This window comes from Chiloscyllium punctatum, chromosome 1 (genome assembly GCF_047496795.1).
Source record: "Chiloscyllium punctatum isolate Juve2018m chromosome 1, sChiPun1.3, whole genome shotgun sequence".
Taxonomy (NCBI): Eukaryota; Metazoa; Chordata; class Chondrichthyes; order Orectolobiformes; family Hemiscylliidae; genus Chiloscyllium; species Chiloscyllium punctatum.
The window spans coordinates 179,546,128-179,568,899 of NC_092739.1; the positions used below are offsets into that span (position 1 = coordinate 179,546,128).

The 22,772-nt window shown below is 47.4% G+C and overlaps 1 protein-coding gene across 1 annotated transcript in view; it reads right to left on the reverse strand.

The window, feature by feature from the left end:
• LOC140480882 (disintegrin and metalloproteinase domain-containing protein 12-like) overlaps window positions 1–22,772 on the reverse strand; it is a 259,186-nt gene that overhangs the window by 116,916 nt on the left and 119,498 nt on the right. Inside the window, exon 14 of the mRNA XM_072576436.1 lies at window positions 21,251–21,446. Within this exon, the coding sequence (XP_072432537.1) occupies window positions 21,251–21,446 (196 nt within the window). The remainder of the gene's footprint in view (window positions 1–21,250; window positions 21,447–22,772) is intronic.

The following is a 22,772-nucleotide window of genomic DNA, read 5'->3' on the forward strand; positions in this document are numbered from 1 at the left end:
TGTGTAATCAGGATCGAGAGTCCCACATGGTCTGTGGCTTACTTGGTGCCAAGGTAAGGGACATCTCCAACTGGACTGAAAGGATATTACAGTGGGAATGGGGAGAATCCAATTGTCGAGGACCAACAACATCAGCAAGAGTAGGCAAGATGTCCTCTTTGAGGAATATCAGGAATTAGGAACAAAATTAAAGATCAGTAACTCATAGAGATGAGAACATTTGGGAAGTAAATGTCTAGCTAAAGGAGAGGTGTGGGAAAGAGGGCTTCATTTTGTGGGGCATTAGCATCAGTGTTGGGACAGGAAGAATACCATTGGGACACACTCCACCTGAACCAATCTGGGACCAATGTCCTTGTCCTAAGGAGAGTGGTCACTGTAAATGTGGATAGTGGCCATGATGTGGAGGTGCTGGCATTGGACTGGGGTGAACAATGTCAAAAGTCACACAACTCCAGGCTATAGTCCATCAGGTGTATTTAAGTTAAAAATTACTCCAGACCAGGTTATAGTCCATCAGGTTTATTTGGATGTACAAGCTTTCAGAGTGCTGTCCCTTTGTCAGGTAGATGTCTGAAAGCTTGTACTTTCAAATAAACCTGCTGGACTATAACCTGGAATCACGTGACCTTTGACCTAGTAAATGTGGGAGAAAGTGAGGACTGCAGATGCTGGAGATCAGAGCTGGACTGCAGTGGGTTACGTTGGTGAAAGTGAGGACTGCAGATGCTGGAGATCAGAGCTGGACTGCAGTGGGTTACGTTGGTGAAAGTGAGGACTGCAGATGCTGGAGATCAGAGCTGCAAAATGTGTTGCTGGAACCTGATGAAGGGCTGATGCCCGAAACGTCGATTCTCCTGCTCCTTGGATCCTGCCTGACCTGCTGCGCTTTTCCAGCAACACATTTTTTTTAGATTAGATTACTTACAGTGTGGAAACAGGCCCTTCGGCCCAACAAGTCCACACCGCCCCGCCGAAGCGTAACCCACCCATACCCCTACATCTACATCTACCCCTTACCTAACACTATGGGCAATTTAGCATGGCCAATTCACCTGACCTGCACATCTTTGGAGTGTGGGAGGAAACCGGAGCACCCGGAGGAAACCCACGCAGACATGGGGAGAACGTGCAAACTCCACACAGTCAGTCGCCTGAGGCGGGAATTGAACCCAGGTCTCTGGCGCTGTGAGGCAGCAGTGCTAACCACTGTGCCACCGTGCCGCCCAGCACTGTGCCACCGTGCCGCCCACAGCTAGTAAATGTGGGGGATGGTTCAGAGGAAGTCAATACAGTTTCAAAATCAGGTAACATGACAGAGAGTAAAGAAACAGGAATCCCACTTCAGGTATGGCAGATATTGGCAAAACTGTAAGAAATGTATTGATTAAACTGGAAGAGAGTAATTATAAACAGCTGAATAAAGCATTGGTGCCAAGGAGCAGGTTCCAGTGTATGGCCAAATGCATAAAGCATAAGGAATAAATTAAATGAACTTAAATTGGGAATTAAGCTATAATGAGCATTACTGAAGCATAGCTTCAGGATGGTAAGGATTGGGAATGCATCAGGTTATAAGATTTCAAGGACAGGGAACTGCAAATGATATGGAGTAGCCTTATTGATTAGAAACAAAATTACTTCAGGGAGGATACAATGGGGAGAGGGCATTTATTGGAACTGACCAACAGGTTGTAAAACTGTAATACAGCTGCTAGCAGATCTGAAGGACCGGATCATATAATTACAGAAATTAGGCAAATGTGTGTCATTAGTGAGAGATTTTAGCTTTAACAGAGATTAGGCACAGAAGCACCAGTCAGAAATGTATGAATTTCTGGAGTATGTCCAGGATAGCTTCCTGCAGCAACATATCCTGGATGCAACAAGGAGACAGGCAATATTGGATTTAGGAATGAATAATGAGCTGGATTTTATTAATTCAAAACAAGCAAATAGCATCTCTTTGTTAACTGAAATTCTGGAAACAAATCCAGAGTTAAGTAAATTAGCACAGACAACTCACACTGAAGGTGAGGGTTTTCAGCATGTTCTTATCTACAAAGCAGAATTCTGAACAGGATATAGAGACTTCCTTGCAGATCTGCCGAAGTAGAGTGGGCGGTTGTTCGTCAAATAGCCCAAATTTTGTAAGGAGTTATTGCGAGTAGCACATAAACATTCGACAGCATGACATATAGGAACACAGAAAACACAAACATCTATCAACAAGTAATTCACATGGCCAAGCCTTCAGAAAGAGCTAGTGTAGTTCAGTAAAATATGGGATAGGAGATCCCAACTCGTAATCAAACCAGAACTTTAAATTACCAAATAATCATCCAAATACCCTCTTGAGTGGCTCAATTGAAGCTGATCCACCTCATTTCCAGGCAATACATTTTGTGAATACTTACAATATGCAATCTACTGGGTTTAGCTCATTTGAATTGATTTAAGGTCATGAGACCAGAGGTCCATTGACATTGAGGAGGGAGGAGTTCTGAACTAAAAAGGAGGAATTCTCAATGTTGGATTGCATGTCCATGTTTCCAGAAAGATTCACAGGAGCATTAAGGTAGCTTAAGAGCACTTGAAAGGGAAAATGAAAGACAAGACAGAAAATCAATCAGTAATAGAATGTTTCCAGTGGGAGATGAAATACCCGTAGTGTTGCCTTTACAAAGTGAACTTCAAAGTGAATTTCAGTGGCCCATACAAAATAATCAGGAAGGTCAGTAAAGTGACTTATCTGATAAATACTCCTTATCGTTGGAAGAAGCATCAGTAATGTCACATGCAGACATTGGAAAGGTATCATTGCAGAGAAAAGGATAAAGAGGAACAAGAGCCTCATGTGGGAGTACTGGAAGGTGATGGAGACAATAAGAGTGAAGTGGGGAGACAGGGAGACAGTTTTCAAAGCAATTTCTGGATTAGTAGTGCTGGAAGAGCACAGCAGGTCAGGTAGCATCCGAGGAGCAGTAAAATTGATGTTTCGGGCAAAAGCCCTTCATCAGGAATAAAGGCAGAGAGCATGAAGCGTGGAGAGATAAGCTAGAGGAGGGTGGGGGTGGGGAGAGAGTAGCATAGAGTACAATGGGTGAGTGGGGGAGGGGATGAAGGTGATAGGTCAAGGAGGAGAGGGTGGAGTGGATAGGTGGAAAAGAAGATAGGCAGGTCGGACAAGATCATGGGGACAGTGCTGAACTGGAAGTTTGGAACTGGGGTGAGGTGGGGGAGGGGGAAATGAGGAAACTGTTGAAGCCAGGAGGGGAGGGTGGGTTGTAGGGGGGCATGGACCTGACCAGGTAGTCAAACCTAACGCAGCTTGATTAGCTAACACCAAAATACTGGGACAGTTATGTTCTCATATTGAGAGAAAGAACAATGGGAGAATCATGTAAGAGTACTGAGTAAGTATAAGGTAACCTGTAGAGATACGCTTGGATGTATAACATGAGCGAGACACAATGTGGACATAGGAGAGTCAGGACCAAGTAAACAGCATCCTTTTCAATTGAATCCAGAAAAACAAGCTCAAATAGAAACAGACTAACTACAGCTTGTAAAACCACTGGACTGAACCTAATCAAAGCAGCGGGGGTTCACTGGCAGTATTGGTTCCTAAATCGAATGTAACAACAAGATTCTATAAAAATTATAGAACAGTCAATGGAATCACAAAAATAGATTTGTTCCTAGTTACATGGTTAGAAGACTGTATAGTAGGGTTGGCAGTGCCTCGGGCCTTCCTGAAACCAATCCATTGGAAGGGTGAAAGGCAAGTGCCATGAACATCAAAGGCTAAAGAAATACCCACACTTGTTGCAACAAATTGCTTAAACCACTGCCAAGTGATGCCATTTGGATTAAAGAATGCTTTGGTCATACTTGAGTGTTTGAATCAAGTCATAGCTGAGGTTTGTAATTCTGTAGTTTACATCGATTACGTTGTGGTATGTAATGGCAAAAGTGATTCTCCTGCTCCTCGGATGCTGCCTGACCTGCTTTTCCAGCACCACTCTGATCTAACCTTGGGGTATGTAATGGCACAAGGGAACAGATGATGAGACAAGTATAAGATCTGTGGAAGCAACTACAGTTGTGTAGTCATGGGGATCTCGAGCACAAACAAAAGGCTGATCAAACACAACAGTGCCTCTTCTTCCTCGGGTGCCTCAGGAAATCTGACATGTCCAGAAGGACCCTCAGCAACTTCGACAGATGCACAGTTGAAAGCGTACTGTCTGGGTGCATAACAAAGGGGTACGGCAACTGCTCTGCCCAGGACTGTAAGAAACTACAGAAGGTGGTGTACACAGCCCAGACCATCATGGAGGACAACCTCCTACCCATGGACTCCGTTTATACAGCTCACTGATGTGGAAAGGCTGACAACATCATCAAAGACCCATCGCACCCCAGTAAAGATCTCCTACAACCTCTTCCCTCAGGTAGGAGGTAGAGAGGCCGAAATACACGCACCAGCAGGTTCAGGAACAGCCTCTTCCCTGCTGTTATTAGACTGATGGATGGAGTCTCTAGCCTCCAATAATGCTAATCTTGTTAACGTTGATCTTGGTTCACACACACACAGTTCAGTGTAACCTGTATGCCTCACTCTGTCCAAGGATATTTTTTCCACCCTGTGATCTATATGTCCTTGCTTACCATGGGGGGTGGGGGAGGGGGGACGGTGTTGGATGGGGTGGGGGAGGCAGTGTTGGGGAGCAGGGGTGGGGAGGTGGGGCTGTGTTGGACAGGGCAGGGGCCAGTGCTGGATGGGGTTGGGGGGGGCGGTGGGGCGGGGTTGGGTGGGGTGGGGGTATGTGGGGCGGTATTGAACAGGGTTGGGCGCAGGAGACAGTGTTGGATGGGGTTGGGGGGGCAGGGGGAGGTGTTGAACAGGTTTGGGGGCGGGGGTGGTGTTTAACAGGTTTGGGGGCTGGGGAGGTGTTGGATTGGGTTGGGAGGGAGGTGTTGGACAGGTTTGGGGCGGGGGTGGTGTTGGACAGGGTTGGGGGGAGCTGTCAGACAGATTGGGAGCGGGGTGGTGTTGGACAGGTTTGGGGGTGGGGGTGGTTTTGGACAGGGTTGGAGGGGAGGTGTTGGACAGATTTGGGGGCAGGGAAGGTGTTTAACAGGTTTAGGGGCAGGGGTGGTGTTGGACAGGTTTGGGGTCGGGGAAGGTGTTGGACACGGTTGGGGGGTAGTGTTGGACGGGGTTGGGGGGGAGGTGTTAGACAGGTTTGGGGGCGGGGTGGTGTTGGACAGGGTTGGGGACGGGGGTGGTGTTGGACAGGTTTCGGGGTGGGGGTGGTGTTGGACGGGGTTGGGGACGGGGGTGGTGTTGGACAGGTTTCGGGGTGGGGGTGGTGTTGGACAGGTTTGGGGGTGGGGTGGTGTTGGACGGGGTTGGGGGGAGGTGTTGGACAGGTTTGGGAGTGGGGGTGGTGTTGGACAGGTTTGGGGGCGGGGGGTGGTGTTGGACGGGGTTGGAGGGCGGAGGTGGTGTTGGACGGGGTTGGAGGGCGGAGGTGGTGTTGGACAGGTTTGGGGGTGAGGTGGTGTTGGACGGGGTTGGAGGGCGGAGGTGGTGTTGGACGGGGTTTGGGGGCGGGGGTGGTGTTGGACAGGTTTGGGGGTGGGGTGGTGTTGGACGGGGTTGGGAGTGGGGTGGTGTTGGACGGGGTTGGAGGGCGGAGGTGGTGTTGGACAGGTTTGGGGGTGGGGTGGTGTTGGACGGGGTTGGAGGGCGGAGGTGGTGTTGGACAGGTTTGGGGGTGAGGTGGTGTTGGACAGGTTTGGGGGTGGGGTGGTGTTGGACGGGGTTGGAGGGCGGAGGTGGTGTTGGACGGGGTTGGAGGGCGGGGTGGTGTTGGACGGGGTTGGAGGGCGGGGAGGTGTTGGACAGGTTTGGGGGCGGGGTGGTGTTGGACAGGTTTGGGGGGCGGGGGTGGTGTTGGACAGGTTTGGGAGTGAGGGTGGTGTTGGACGGGGTTTGGGGGCGGGGGTGGTGTTGGACAGGTTTGGGAGTGAGGGTGGTGTTGGACGGGGTTTGGGGGCGGGGGAGGTGTTGGACAGGTTTGGGGGCGGGGTGGTGTTGGACAGGTTTGGGGGGCGGGGGTGGTGTTGGACAGGTTTGGGGGGCGGGGGTGGTGTTGGACAGGTTTGGGGGGCGGGGGTGGTGTTGGACAGGTTTGGGAGTGAGGGTGGTGTTGGACGGGGTTTGGGGGCGGGGGTGGTGTTGGACAGGTTTGGGGGTGGGGTGGTGTTGGACGGTGTTGGGGGGCGGGGGAGGTGTTGGACAGGTTTGGGGGGCGGGGGAGGTGTTGGACAGGTTTGGGGGGCGGGGGTGGTGTTGGACAGGTTTGGGGGGCGGGGGTGGTGTTGGACAGGTTTGGGAGTGAGGGTGGTGTTGGACGGGGTTTGGGGGCGGGGGTGGTGTTGGACAGGTTTGGGGGTGGGGTGGTGTTGGACGGTGTTGGGGGTGGGGTGGTGTTGGACGGTGTTGGGGGTGGGGTGGTGTTGGACGGTGTTGGGGGGCGGGGGAGGTGTTGGACAGGTTTGGGGGGCGGGGGAGGTGTTAGACAGGTTTGGGGGTGGGGGGTGGTGTTGGACAGGTTTGGGGGGCGGGGGAAGTGTTGGACAGGTTTGGGGGTGTGTGGTGTTGTTGGACAGGTTTGGTGTCTGGGCGTGATGTTGGACAGGTTTGGGGGGCGGGGGAGGTGTTGGACAGGTTTGGGGGGCGGGGGAGGTGTTGGACAGGTTTGGGGGGCGGGGGAGGTGTTGGACAGGTTTGGGGGGCGGGGGAGGTGTTGGACAGGTTTGGGGGGAGGGGGAGGTGTTGGACAGGTTTGGGGGGCGGGGGAGGTGTTGGACAGGTTTGGGGGGCAGAGGAGGTGTTGGACAGGTTTGGGGGTGGGGAGGTTGTTTTGGACAGGTTTGGGGGCGGGGGGTGGTGTTGGACAGGGTTGGGGACGGGAGGTGGTGTTGGACTGGTTTGGGGGTGAGGGGGAGGTGTTGGACAGGTTTGGTGTCTGGGCGTGATGTTGGACAGGTTTGGGGGTGGGGAGGTTGTTTTGGACAGGTTTGGGGGTGGGGGGAGGTTGTTTTGGACAGGGTTGGGGACGGGAGGTGGTGTTGGACTGGTTTGGGGGTGAGGGGGAGGTGTTGGACAGGTTTGGTGTCTGGGCGTGATGTTGGACAGGTTTGGGGGGCGGGGGAGGTGTTGGACAGGTTTGGGGGGCAGAGGAGGTGTTGGACAGGTTTGGGGGCGGGGGGTGGTGTTGGACAGGTTTGGGGGGAGGGGGAGGTGTTGGACAGGTTTGGGGGGCGGGGGAGGTGTTGGACAGGTTTGGGGGGCAGAGGAGGTGTTGGACAGGTTTGGGGGCGGGGGGTGGTGTTGGACAGGTTTGGGGGGAGGGGGAGGTTGTTTTGGACAGGTTTGGGGGTGGGGGGAGGTTGTTTTGGACAGGGTTGGGGACGGGAGGTGGTGTTGGACTGGTTTGGGGGTGAGGGGGAGGTGTTGGACAGGTTTGGTGTCTGGGCGTGATGTTGGACAGGTTTGGGGTTGGGAGGTTGTTTTGGACAGGTTTGGGGGCGGGGGGTGGTGTTGGACAGGGTTGGGGACGGGAGGTGGTGTTGGACTGGTTTGGGGGTGGGGGGGGTGGTGTTGGACGGGTTTGGTGTCTGGGCGTGATGTTGGACAGGTTTGGGGGTGGACTTACCAGAAAACTCCAAGCCCCAGAGAAAAGGCATTTAACCAAATAATCAATTATCTCAGTCTCCTTCAAGGTGAGGAACCCCAGTTTGTCCATTCTCTCTTCATTGCTAAAACCATCCAGCGATGCAACATCCTGGTAAGTCTCCTCTGCACCCTCTCCAGTGCAATCACATCCCTCCTATCACACAGACTCCAGAACTGCACACAATACTCATTGCTGTGTCCTATTCAGTATTTTATACAGTTCAAGCATGACTTCCTGCTCTTAACCTCTATGTCTCAGTTAATAAAGGCATGTAGACCATGTGCCTTCTTCACCTCTTTAAATACCGACCTTGTTACCTGAAGGGACTGGTGGATATGCACACTGAGATCCCTCTGATCCTTAGTGTTTCTCAGGATCCTACCATTCATCATGTATTCCCTTGCCTTGTTTGTCCAGCCCAGGTGAATCACCTCATATTTATGTGGATTAAATTCCACTTGCCACTGATCAATCCATCTGACTAACCCATCTATATCCTCCTGTAATCTAAGGAAATCATCCTCACGATTTATCACCTCACCATTTTTTGTATCATCCATGAATTTAGTGATCAACCCTCCGATATTCATTGGTAAAAACAATGACTGCAGATGCTGGAAACCAGATTCTGGATTAGTGGTGTTGGAAGAGCACAGCAGGTTAGGCAGCATTTGAAGAGCAGTAAAATCGATGTTTTGGGCAAAAGCCCTTCATCAGGAATAAAGGCAGAGAGCCTGAAGCGTGGAGAGATAAGCTAGAGGAGGGTGGGGGTGGGGAGAGAGTAGCATAGAGTACAATAGGTGAGTGGGGGAGGGGATGAATGATAGGTCGAGGGGGAGGGTGGAGTGGAAAAGAAGATTGGCAGGTAGGACAAGTCATGGGGACAGTGCTGAGCTGGAAGTTTAGAACTAGGGTGAGGTGGGGGAAGGGGAAAAGAGGAAACTGTTGAAGTCCACATTGATGCCCTGGGGTTGAAGTGTTCCAAGGCGGAAGATGAGGCGTTCTTCCTCCAGTCGTCTGGTGGTGAGGGAGCGGCGGTAAAGGAGGCCCAGGACCTCCATGTCCTCGGCAGAGTGGGAGGGGGAGTTGAAATGTTGGGCCACGGGGCGGTGTGGTTGATTGGTGCAGGTGTCCCGAAAATATGTTTTCCAGCAACATATTTTTCATTCCATATAGAAGCAGAATTAAGTCATTCGACCCATCAAGTCTGCAATGCTCTGAAAGCTCGTACTTTCAAGTAAACCTCTTGGCCTATGACTTGGTGTTGTGTGAGTTTGAACTCTGCTATTTTTACACCTCTCTGAAATGTGCTGACATATCTGCTCTTCTTTCTTTTTTGGGCTGTTAGGGCCCTAGCAACAATGTGGTTTTGCCTTCTTGTTTTTTAGTTCTACCCTTTCAGCTTCATTTGAAGAGCATTCTAAGATGTCTTTTCTCCTTACTGCTGTTATCTGATCAAGATTACCACACATCTTTGTTTTATCTCCTTCCCTAGCTCACTTGAAAACCCTGTCTCCTGGAATATTGAGATGTCAATCCTGCCCCTTCTCTCAACCATGACCCAGTGATAGCTCTGGTAGTACATCCCCATTTTCCAGTTGCTGCAAGGTGTACATTTTAATTGATATACCAAAGAACTTTAAGAGATACTGTGTTTCCTGTAATCAAGTAAAAGTATCTTAATAAGGGAGACTAAGCAGAAAGGTTCTGATAAGCGCAAATATCATCTCAGCAATCCCTTGGCAAAAGTGAGGACTGCAGATGCCGGAAATCAGACCTAGTTTCTGTACTTGACAAGAATAATATTTATTACAAATAAGTGAACTCAAGCTACAGGGAACCAATTATGAAATGTCAGCATACAACTCTATAATCTTAGCATACTGTTATGGTTAGTGGTGGGAAATACCCAGGAGGAGGTTCAGTGATCTCTGCTGACAGGGATTGCTGAGTCTAGATTAGAGTGGTGCTGGAAAAGCACAGCAGGTCAGGCAGCATCCGAGGAGCAGGAATGATGAAGGGCTTTTGCCTGAAAAGTTGATTTTCCTGCTCCTCGGATGCTGCCTGACCTGCTGTGCTTTTCCAGCACCACTCTAATCTAGACTCAGCAATCCCTGTCAGCAGAGATCACTGAACCACCTCCTGGGTATTTCCCACCACTAACTGAGAGTATAGAGTTGTATGCTGACATTTCATAACTGGTTCCCTGTAGCTTGAGTTCACTTATTTGTAATAAATAGTTGTTCTTGTAAAGTACAGAAGCTAGGTCTGTGTTTTCTGTCAACCATGCAAATTAGGGAATTCTGTATACAGTTTCAAAACTTTTAACTATTAACTCTCGTGATGATTCGGGGAACAGCAGGGCTTGATTTCCAATGAGGCGGAACAACATTGTTCCTTCATGACAGGGGCACCAGCACTGTACACAGTAGTTCAGCAATGTTGACACCAAAACTCTGGATAACTGAAGCATAAACTCCCTATTTTTTCATTCAGTTCTCCCGACAATAAGAAGTAGCAACAAGAACAGAAATTGTTTGAGACATTTTCCATGTTTAGCAGCAGAATGCTAGCAAGAGGAGGACATCCTATTGGAGGGGATGGAAATGGTAGTTTATAATCCTTTGGATGCAGAGGCTGGTGGAATGATAAACAAGGACAAGGGGACCTATCATTGTTGTGGGAGGGAAGAGAAGGGGTGAGGGCAGATGTGCGAGAGATGGGTCAAACATGGCCAAGGGTCCTGGTAGCAGAGAATCCAGGTTGAGGAAAAAGATATACATTTCTAAGGCCATCCCCCAACCCATCCCCCAAGGAGATGGAATTGTCAGAATTGACGGCGATGGAGAAACTACAAGAATAGGATGGAGCCCTTGCAGGGTGTGAGAATGCATAGTTGAGCTAACTGTGGGAGTCAGTGGGTTTGTAGTGTGTATTGATGGCCAGTCCATCCCCAGAAATGGAAACAAAGATGTTGAGTAAGGGAAGGGAGGAGTTGGAGATGGACCAGGTGAAGCTGAGTGCAGAGTGGAAGTTGGAAGTGAAATTCATAAATGTTTCCAGTTTGGAACGAGAGAAGAAAGTAGCCCTGATGATGTGGTTAATGTACCGGATAGAGTTGTGGGGAATGACTCAAGTTGGATTGGAAAAAGGAATCTTCTACGCACCCCAGGCTTAACTGCGGATCACAGTGGCCACACTTTTGACCTGAAGAAAATGGGAGGAGTTAACAGAGAGGTTGTTTAAAGCGAGCTTGGCCAAGCAGAGGAGGGAGGTGAGTGGGTGCGATTCAGGTTCTTTTCAGGAAGGAGCTGAAAACCCTGAGACCATCTTGGTGGGGGATGGATGTGTAAAGGGGTTGCATGTCCATGGTAATGGGGAGGTGGCTGAACCCTGTAAACTGGAAATTCTGAAATTGACGTGAAGCATCAGAAGAATCGAAGATGTAACTGGTCACGGACTGGATAAGGGGAGAAAAAGTCCAGTTGAGGTAGGAAGAGTGAGTCCTGTGGGGCAGGAACAGGCAGAAACAATGGGTCTGCCCAGACAGTCCTGTTTGTGGATCTTGGGAACAAGGAAGAAGCTGCAGAAGCGGTTTTTTGCCAGAGTGGATGAAATAGTTCCACAGAGGCTCATCACCAAGTCACCTTGTATGTACACATGAAGAGTCCTTGATACTGCTCCATGTCCCTCAGAGTGAACAGAACCTGTGACATGCAACACACAGAAGCTCAATTCTTGCACCTGGAGAGTCTCGGAAGAAATTCATTCACTTCATCAGGGAGAAAGGAATCGAGATGGTGACATCACTGTCAGCATCTCAAACTTTGAGATCTTGTGCAAACTTTAGTGTTCGAGTCCAGAGCAAATTTTGTTAAAGACTGGTTCTGTGATCACTGAAACAGATGCAGTGGTATTGATCTCCATTTGACCCAAGTGACCATTTAACCAGATGTTTATTTTGATGGGTTCTAATTTGGACGTTGTTAAGCTGTTTAACTGTTCCGAACCAGATGTAGGTAAATTCTCCAGGGTATGCACTCGCCTATATACCAGCGTATGAGCTATTTCACACAATTCAGGTCTAGTAGGATTCTTTTGCTGTCTTGAGTCCACATACCAGCAGCAACTACAACGGCTTGCTGGAGATCCTCAATAAAATTTTAACCTTTTGGCCGAGACAGCTTTGCTTTTGGATTTTTCTGTTGGCAAATTGAGAGTCCCTCTGATCAGGATATGTTCTGAGTGACGCTATATAATTGCCTTCACTGAAGTGGTGTTTCCTAAGTTCAGTCAGACTGGTGAGGGTGTCCACTTCCATCAGAATAGGCTGCAACCCATATGCTCCACTTGCTGCATTTTCCAAAGATAAGGTCAGCTGTTGTGCCTGTTTGAAGTCTCGTTGGGCTTCAGCCGGTGAATGCTTTTGTGTGGTTACATCTTTAATCCTGCATACCAACCAGCCTCTTAACATTCTAAATGTGAGGTAATGCACTTTGGGAAGAATAACAGGATGGCAGAGTACTGGGTCAATGGAAGGATTCTTGGTAGTGTGGATGTGCAGAGGGATCTTGGAGTCCATGTACATAGATCCCTGAAAGTTGCCACCCAGGTGGATAGTGCTGTTAAGGAGGCACACGGTGTGTTAGGTTTCATTGGTAGAGGGATTGAGTTCCGGAACTGTAATGTCATGCTGCAACTAAAACGCTGTTGCGGCCACACTTGAAATATTGTGTACAGTTCTGGTCCCCATATTTCGGGAAGGATGGAGAAGCATTGGAAAAGATGCAGAGGAGATTTACCAGGATGTTGCCTGGTCTGGAGGGAAGGTCTTATGAGGAAAGGCTGAGAGACTTGGGTCTGTTCTCATTGGAAACAAGAAGGCTCGGGGGGATTTAATAGAGATATACAAGATAATCAGAGGATTAGATAGAGTAGACAGAGAAAGACATTTTCCTAGGATGATGACATCAGCTTGTACCAGAGCGCATAACTACAAATTGAAAGGTGATAGATTTAAGACAGATGTCAGAGGCAGGTTCTTTACGCAGAGAGTGGTAAGGGTGTGGAATTCCCTACCTGCTAATGTAGTCAACTCAGCCACATTAGTGAGATATAAACAGTCCTTGGATAAACACATGGATGATTTTGGGACAGTGTAGGGGGACGAGCTGAGAATAGTTCACAGGTCGGCGCAACATCGAGGGCCGAAGGGCCTGTTCTGTGCTGTATTGTTCTATGTTCTACGTTCTATCTCATTAAGGGCTAAATCAACCTATACGTCTCTGCCTGTCGTCTTCATCTAGTCAAAAATTCTGAGACGTATTTCCCAATTCTTGAATTCCCAAGTAAAACCAATGTAGACAAGCAGGAGGCTGGAAGAACACAGCAAGCCAGGCAGCATCAGGAGGTGGGGAAGTCAACGCTTTAGGTATAACTGGTCTTCAGGACTGGGGGAGAGGGTAAGGGGAGCTGCAGAGAAAGGGAGGGGTAGGGGTAGGGGTAGGGGTAGGGGTGGGGGAAGGTTTTGGTTGGGGAGAGGGGTGGGGTGGTGAGGTAGGGATCGGTGAACGCAGGCAGAGGGTATGACCTGGTTGGTCGATTGGAGGAATGAATCCAGTTGATGGCTGGAAGGAAGGGTTGGTCAGAGGAATGGAAGGGATGGGGAGGGGCTGGAAAGGGAGTCAGGAGATGGAAGGGGACGTTGTCTGAAATTGGACAACTCAGTGTTGGGTCCTGCAGGCTGTAGGCTGCCCAGGTAGAAGGTGAGGTGTTGTTCCTCCAATTTGTGGTCTGATTCGCTGTGGCAATGGAGGAGGTGGAGGATGGCCATACCAACAGCATCTCAGAAGTACAGGAGGCTTGGGGCTGTGATATTCCCGAACTAAATCCATCAGCTCTTGAAAAGTTTTAGTATCTGGTGCTTCAGGGAAAGTTAGGCTTCTAATAACTGAAAAGGCTGTGGGTCCATAAGCTTCCAGGAGAATTACTTGTTGCTTTTCATCTGTCCAACTGGTGTTTGCCTGGAAAAATGTCTCTTTCCACATACTGGGCGCAGTCTTCAACAGCAGGATCAAACAAGGAAAGCTTCCCAAATAACAGCATGATGCCAAAAATGCTTACCCCAACATAAATACAACTGTTGCAAGTGAATTTCTCAAGAAGCGTGCTTTTCTCTTGTTGCCGCTGAAATAACTCCACAGAGGCCGGTATCCCATCACCAAGTCACCCCTTATTCACATGGGGAAAGTCCAGCTCCCTCACAGCCAGCTCTCAGAACCTCTGACATCCTGTTAGTATCTCTCAGCCAGCTCCCTGATTGGACCAGGGTAACTTCCCCAATTAGGGAACTCATATTCTATGAGGTCCACCTGGCTGACCTTGGTACAATTACTACAGTACAAATGTCAAATATTAGGGGGCATAGGTTTAACATGAGAGTAAGAAAGTTAAAAGGAGAATGTGTGAGGCAGTTTTGTTTTACACAGAACCTGGTGGGTGTCTGGAACACACTGCCCGGGGAGGTGGTAGAAGCAGATACATTAACAAAATTTAAGAGACATTTAGATGACACATGAACAGGCAGGGAATAGAGGGATATGGACCATCTGCAGGCAAATAGGAATAGTTTAGAATGGCATTGTGGTTAGCACAGTTATTGTGGGCCAAAGGGCCTATTCCTGAGCTGTACCGTTCTATGTCCTATGTTCTATGTTTAATCCAGAGAAGTGCAAGATGAAGCATTCAGGGAGAGAAAACAATACAAAGGAAAACACAATAAACAGGAGAGTATAGAGAGGAGTGATGCAGTGGAAGTGAGAGACCTTGGAGTGCATGTTCAGAGGTAGCGGGATAAGGAGGTAGCGGGATGCTTTCCTTCATTGACGATGGAATTGAGAGCAGAAGCAGGGATGTAATGCTGGAACTCATTAAACTACAGGTTAGGCCACAGCTAGAGCTTTGAATGCAGTTCTGGTCATTCACATTGCTAGGACTTGAAATCTGAAGCAATGAAGGGATTAGAGGGGACACAAGGATAAACCTTTCTACCCAGAAGATGGCCACTGTGTGGAATTCACTGCCTAGTTTGGTGGTTGAGGTGGAAATCCTCAATTCTGTAGTGATTGTAACAAAGTCAGCCAGCTGGACATCATCAAATCTGAGCTCCCTGATTGGGGATATTAATCTGGCCCAATTAGGGAGCTCTGGCTGATAGATAAAAAGGGTGAGTGTCAGAGATACTGCCAATCTAGTACCTGACTGAATGAGGAAGCACTACCGTCAAGGACTGCTCATGTGTAAGTAGAGGGTGACAACGGTGACAGATACTGGCCTTTGTGGAGTTACTTCAGTAGTGACAGCAGGAAAGCATGATACTGAAGAAACTTACTTGCAACAGTAGTTATGGTAAGCATTTCTTACACCATGCTTTTGTTTAAGAAGTTTTGACTCATTCCACCATGCCGTCAAGGACTGGGCCCAGTAGGGGGAAAGAATGTGTTATTTACTTCTGGGCAAATGACATTGTGGCAGAAACAAAACAACGAGTAACTCTGCTGACAGCTTGTGCAACTGCAAATCTTTCTGTCATTGGGAGCCTACCCTTCCCTGATGGACATAGTTAAGGTATATTACAATCCCAAACTATCAGCTGGGACACTACCAGTTTTACTCACAAATTAGAGAATCAGGGGAATCTGTATTGGGATGTTTGACTTGGGTAAGATGATTGACAGAAGCCTGTGATTTTTTAATTGGAAAATGTGGCAAATGGAGTCTCTGATTTGCAGGGTATTCCAAGGGAAGTGGACGCCTTTGCCAGTCTGACTGAACTTGGGGAACTTGGACAGAGTGAAGATCGCAGATGCTGGAGAATCAATGTCGATAAAGTGTGGAGCTGGAAAAGCACAGCAGGGCAAGCAGCATCACAGGAGCTGGGGAGGGGTCGACATTTCAGGTGGGGACTCTTCATCAGGACTGACAAAACACCAGAACAAAGCCAAGCCCCAGTTATACTGTTAAAACGTCCTTCAGAATCTCAGCCAGCAAGTCATTGCTGGGATGCAGACATCACAAGCAAAAGAGTCCAACTAAACCGGGGTAGGTACCTGTGGCCTTTCGGGGTGCTAGTTGAGGCCTTCTGTCTATTTGTCCACAAATACTAAATCTGCCTTTATAAATCTGTGTGCCAAAAACTAAGAACATTAAAGGAAGAGAACAAAGCATTTAATGAAGAATTGGGAACTGCAGTATTATATTGTGGCTGTGAAAGATAAGATTACTCTGGAATGCCATAATTGCAACAGTGAAGAAATACAAGGCATATCAGCAATATAAAATTCGTCAAGAGCACAAATATGCTCAACTGGAAGGGGAACACTGAAAGTCTGCACTTAAGAAAATGAAAGATCAAAAGCAGCAGCAAGAATTTAAAACAATGTCAGGACGAGGGACTGACATCACTGAAGCGAGTTATGAAGTAACATATAAACTTGGAAGAAGAGGTAAGCAATTAAGCCATGTGGAAATCATAAGAGAATGCATTGTTAAAGCTGTAAGATCTTTAAAGTTAATAAGCACAAACAACTATTTCTTTCAAGAAGGATCATAACTGGTCAACACTATGAATTAGTCCTGTAACAGAACAGCTTCATACAATATGCCAAAGCCAAGACATTTATTATAGGATAGCCCTGGATGGATCCACTGACTTTACTGACTCAGTGCAAGTGTTAGGTTTTATTTGTATTATAAGTGTGGATTTTGATTGCCATGAGCTTTGGGTGCCCTTATGGTGAGGACACATAGAATCGACATCTTCACTATCTTCAAAGAAAAATGCCGTGAAGCGAAAGTGAATTTATATAACTTAGTAAGTGTATGCACAGACGGTGCACCTTCTGTGAGAGTAAACGCGAAGGATTTGTGTGTGTTACTACAAGAAGAATTACCAGATCCGGATACTTTGATTTCCTTTCATTGTGTTTTGCATAACAGGATCTCTGTGCCAAATCTACTGTTTTAAGTGACACATTAAAGAAAGTTCTAGGTATTGTGAACAAAATTCGAGCAAATGTATCACGGCATCGCCAATTTTGCAACATTCAGTGTGGATCTGCCACATCATTCTAACATGTGCTGGTTGTCACAAGGACAAATAGTTGTAAAACTTATCTTTGCGAAAACAAGTCACAAGACTTTTTGAGGAACTGAATGAACCGCATGAGTTGTCAAAGGAGGATTTCTGCAGAAAAGCTGCATTTTTGAGTGATATAATGTCAAAGCAAAATGTTCTGAATTTTTTTTTGCAAGGTAGAACTGAATCTATATCTGACATGTGGCTACAAATCCAAGCATTCAGAAAAAGCTGACCTTTTTCAAAATTCCCCTTACCCGATCGGAACTTTCAGCTGAACATTCTCTTGAACTGGCAAAGGTAATTAATGAACAGGATACAAACAAATCATTAAGGAAATGTAATGTGAAAGAATACACAGCTGTCCTAGACTCCCTACTCTAGAATACAATGGATGCTTTGCAAATTTTGAGAAACATGATCTCACACTGAAACTAGCTTTTCAACCACACCTAGTTGATGCATCCAAATCACCTGATGGTTTATAGATGGAATCAAGATTGGAGATGCCAGTGTTGGACTGGGGTGTACAAAGTTAAAAATCACACAACACCAGGTTATAGTCCAACAGGTTTAATTGGAAGCACACTAGCTTCCGAAAGCGAGTGCTTCCAATTAAACCTGTTGGACTATAACCTGGTGTTATGTGATTTTTAAAGATGGAATCAATTGAGCTCTCAAAAGACAGTTTTTTTAAGTCTCTATTTGACACTAAAAAAAATCTCATTGAAAGATGGAAAAATGCCAGTGAATACCCACATCTACATCAACATGTTCGATGAATGCTGTCTTGTTTTGGCACAACCTATTGTTGTGAATCAACATTTTCACATGTGACACAAATTAAAACACACCTGAGATGTCACATGAGGGATATTCACCTGGAGGACCAATTAAAGCTACAGTCAACAATATAATCCCTACACTGTAGAAACAGGCCCTTCAGCCCAACCCTCCAAACAGTAACCCATTCAGACGCATTCCCCCCTACCATATTACTCTACATTTACCCCTGACTAAGGCACATAATGCTACACATTCCTGAACACTATGGGCAATTTAGCATGGCCAATTCACCTAACCTGCACATCTTTGGACTGTGGGAGGAAACCAGAGCACCCAGAGGAAACCCACGCAGACACGGGGAGAATGTACAGACTCCACACAGACAGTGCCGAGGCTAGAATTGAATCTGGTTCCCCTGGCACTGTGAGGCAGCAGTGCTAACCACTGAGCCACCGTGCTGTCTCTGCCACAGTGTTGGCACCAAATATCTGATTCCTATCTTGCAATAAGCAATCACAAAAAGTTATTAAATAGTCTGTTCTCTTGGTTTTTCACTTATTTGTAGCTCTATTTTCAACTTCGCTAAACAAACGTGTCTTTGCTGAATTCATCTTTTGTTCAAAGTCCTCATATAATAGCAGGCTTTAATTAAACTTACGGAAAAAGTGAGGACTGCAGATGCTGGAGATCAGAGCTGAAAATGTGTTGCTGGAAAAGTGCAGCAGGTCAGGCAGCATCCAAGGGGCAGGAGAATCGACGTTTTGGACATAAGCACTTCTTCAGGAATGAGGAAAGTGTGTCCAGCAGGCTAAGATAAAAGGTAGGGAGGAGGGACTTGGGGGAGGGGCGTTGGAAATGCGATAGGTGGAAGGAGGTCAAGGTGAGGATGATAGGCCGGAGTGGGGTGGGGGCGGAGAGGTCAGGAAGAAGATTGCAGGTTAGGAAGGCGGTGCTGAGTTCGAGGGATTTGACTGAGACAAGGTGGGGGAGGGGAAATGAGGAAACTGGAGAAATCTGAGTTTATCCCTTGTGGTTGGAGGGTTCCTAGGCAGAAGATGAGGCGCTCTTCCTCCAACTGTCGTGTTGCTATGGTCTGGCGATGGAGGAGTCCAAGGACCTGCATGTCCTTGGTGGAGTGGGAGGGGGAGTTGAAGTAAAAACAATGACTGTAGATGCTGGAAACCAGATCTGGATTAGTGGTGCTGGAAGAGCACAGCAGTTCAGGCAGCATCCAAGTAGCTTTGAAATCGACGTTTCGGGCAAAATTCCTGATGAAGGGCTTTTGCCCGAAACGTCAATTTCGAAGCTACTTGGATGCTGCCTGAACTGCTGTGCTCTTCCAGCACCACTAATCCAGGGGGAGTTGAAGTGTTGAGCTACGGGGTGGTTGGGTTGGTTGGTCAGGGTGTCCCAGAGGTGTTCTCTGAAACGTTCCCCAAGTAGGCGGCCTATCTCCCCAATATAGAGGAGGCCACATCGGGTGCAGCGGATGCAATAGATGATGTGTGTGGAGGTGCAGGTGAATTTGTGGCGGATATGGAAGTGTCCCTTGGGGCCTTGGAGGGAAGTAAGGGGGGAGGTTTGGGTGCAAGTTTTGCATTTCTTGCGGTTGCAGGGGAAGGTGCCGGGAGTGGAGGTTGGGTTGGTGGGGGGTGTGGACCTGACGAGGGAGTCACGGAGGGAGTGGTCTCTTCAGAACGCTGATAGGGGAGGGGAGGGAAATATATCCCTGGTGGTGGGGTCCGTTTGGAGGTGACGGAAATGATGGCGGATGATACGCTGTATCTGGAGGTTGGTGGGGTGGAAGGTGAGGACCAGTGGGGTTCTGTCCTGGTGGCGGTTGGAGGGGCGGGGCTCAAGGGCGGAGGAGCGGGAAGTGGAGGAGATGCGGTGGAGAGCATCGTCAACCACGTCTGGGGGAAATTGCGGTCTTTGAAGAAGGAGGCCATCTGGGTTGTACGGTTTTGGAACTGGTCCTCCTGGGAGCAGATGTGGCGGAGATGAAGGAATTGGGAATATGGGATGGTGTTTTTACAGGGGGCAGGGTGGGAGGAGGTGTAGTCTAGATAGCTGTGGGAGTCAGTCGTTTTATAGTAAATGTCCGTGTTGATTCGGTCACCCAAGATAGAAATGGAAAGGTCTAGGAAGGGGAGGGAGGAGTCTGAGACGGTCCACGTGAATTTGAGGTCGGGGTAGAAGGTGTTGGTAAAGTGGATGAAATGTTCAACCTCCTCGTGGGAGCACAAGGCAGCGCTGATACAGTCATCGATGTTGCAGAGGAAAAGGTGGGGGGTGGTGCCAGTGTAGAAGCAGGCCATTCAGCCCATTGAGTCCAACGAACCATCTGATGAGCATCCCACCCAGACCTATAATCCTGAGTTTCCCATGGCTAACCCACCTAGCATCCAGTGGAAGCATCCAGTGTGATGCTTCCATCATCTTTTTTCTGGATGCTTCCACTGGCTGGTAAGGGATACAGGTAGTTGTTTCCTTTACACAAAGTCTCTATGGTATCAGTTAAAAGTCACAGATTACACAGATTACCGTAACTATTGCATGAACTGATTGGCTTCAAGTTTAAAGTGAGTTTTGAGTATAGAGCACAGAGACTGCATCCAGCTGGGAGAAGTGTTAAACACTTGTCTCCCTATAACTTGTTTACAGCTCGAAGCCATTTATTTACCTGAGAATGACTAACACAGTTGCTGGCAGCCAAAAGGTGTCTGCCATTGATATTTGGTCACCAGTCCACAGACCAATCCTATCTCAACTCTTTAAGTTTACCTCAACTGGTTTCTTCCAGTTTCCTCTTCCAGAGTCTGTGGCATGAACCTTTCACCATTCTGGGGCCTAAACTTTCTCAGTTTAACATCTTGAAGATTTCTATCCAAACTGTCCTGACTTAAAAGCTCCACAGATTATAAAATTTCTGCTGGAGGTTCACGCTTCCCCTCAATTGAACTGAACTGAAAAAGAGGCAACCTTTTCTTTCCTTTTAGACTAAACTCTTTTTTTTCTGAACTAAAGCAAAAACAAAAATAATGGGAGTCTTCTATTTACTCTGCCTGCCATAAACTCAAATTTATGAACATTTTCTCCACTACAACTGTAGGCCAAGAACTTGATTCCAGCCATAACTGATGCACCTAGGTCACTCACCCAGAAAGACTTTCTGATCTTTTAGAAAATGTTTGCAGAGCTAACCTACATCTAGTTGGCTTTAATTTGAATTCCAAGTGCAGAAAACATACATACGTGTGCTTTTCATTCCACTTTTTGAGGGAACTATCTTCACTATTTCTGAACTTGTCTGATGTCTCATAAGATGGGCTCATCAGTTTTTTGATAAATTTCATCCATGGAAGATCACTAGTCATACAAGCTATCATCAATGATCAAATCGTCAGTCATCACTCAAATGTAATCTGCTGAGTACTTGCAACATCTTCTGTTTTTATTTCAGATTTCCACCAGGTTCAGTATTTGGTAATCATGTACACTTGACATTGTTCCTACTCAGTATGACGGTAGTTGTGCTGTAACAGTATAAAAGGACATCAGAGCCAGGACTCACCTTCACCCCAGATCTCCTGGCACTGTCTATCCGTGGAGTGACAAATCCCACTGTTGCAGTAAAACCTTCCATTGTTGCATGTGTTGCCATCTTTCAGAAACACATTTTCAGGGCATTCTGAGGCATTTCCTCGACAGAACTCTGGCAAGTCACAATCTCCGTTTCTTGGCCTACACAATGTACCCGCTGAAACAAACTGCAGAACAAAGGGAGCGATGAAATGCACTGACATTTAAGACATTTCAAGATTGTGAGGTTCCCACCGTAACTACCCTCCCAGACAGTGCAATTCCAGATTCCCATCATCATGGAGGTGAAAATAATATTTCCTGTCATAACTTTGATTTCTGATTTCAGCAGTTGCAGTAGCTTCTGTAGTTGAGTGCAGTGGAGTTATCTTGCCCAGGTAGACTCAGCAAACAGCAATTTTCAGGAGATAGAGGAAAGCTTCATGGCATCTGGTATTGCAAGGCTTGCCACTTAAAGTTGTTCAGTTATTCTGCGGCAAACCACTTGTCTTTTCAGCATGTTTCACTACACTCCCCACACTTCTCTCTCTCTCTCTCTCTCTCTCTGTCTCTCTCTGTCACTCACACCTCTCTCAGAGATCTCTTCCTTCTGGTTCCAGATCTATAAGACCTCCGAGCAGAGGTGTGTCACCCAGCCCATTGAGACTGCTCTGCCATTCACTGAGATTGTGACTGATCCGCTAACCCTCAACTCCAATTATCTTCCTTTTTTCATAAACCTTGGTTCACCTTCTGATTAAAAATCTGTCTATCGATATGACTTGGAAACTAATTGCCATTCCTTCACTGTGACTGGGTCAAAATCCAGGAAATCCCTTCCTAATAGCAATGTGGGCCTACCTCAGCTGCAGGTATAGGCAGGCAATGATTCCTGATGAAGGGCTTTGGCCTGAAATGTCGATGTTCCTGCTCCTCGGATGCTGCCTGACCCGCTGTACTTTTCCAGCACCGCTCTAATCATAGGCAGGCAATGGACTAGTGGTTTTATTAATCCAGAAACCTGAGTAATGTTCTAGACCTGGGTTTGAACCCGACCACGGCAAATGGTCAAATTTGAATTCAACCATAATCTGGAAATAAGAGTCTAATGATGACCATGAAACCACTGCTAATTGTCAGGAAAACTCCCATCTGGTTCACTAATGCCCTTTAGGGAAGGAAACTGCCATCCTTACCCAGTCTAGTCTACATGTGACTATGTCTCTCTCATAGTCTTGTAATAATGTCTATCACACCCAGGTAACTTCTACTTGGGTAGAAGTAGAAGCTTCTGCTGCCATGAAATATACTGCATCTTGTTGATGACATGAGCCTCTACTGGTTAGAATTCCAATAGCTTTTTCTCCACCACACAAGACAAACCAGATCGTGTCAATCCCTACCAAGAAAGAGCGTGGAGACAGCAAATCTGCCAAAGTATTGCTGCGAGGAAATTAGGCAGATTAGGCAGATTGTGGGGGAGGGGTCAATGCTGTGTTTGATTTGGCCAATTT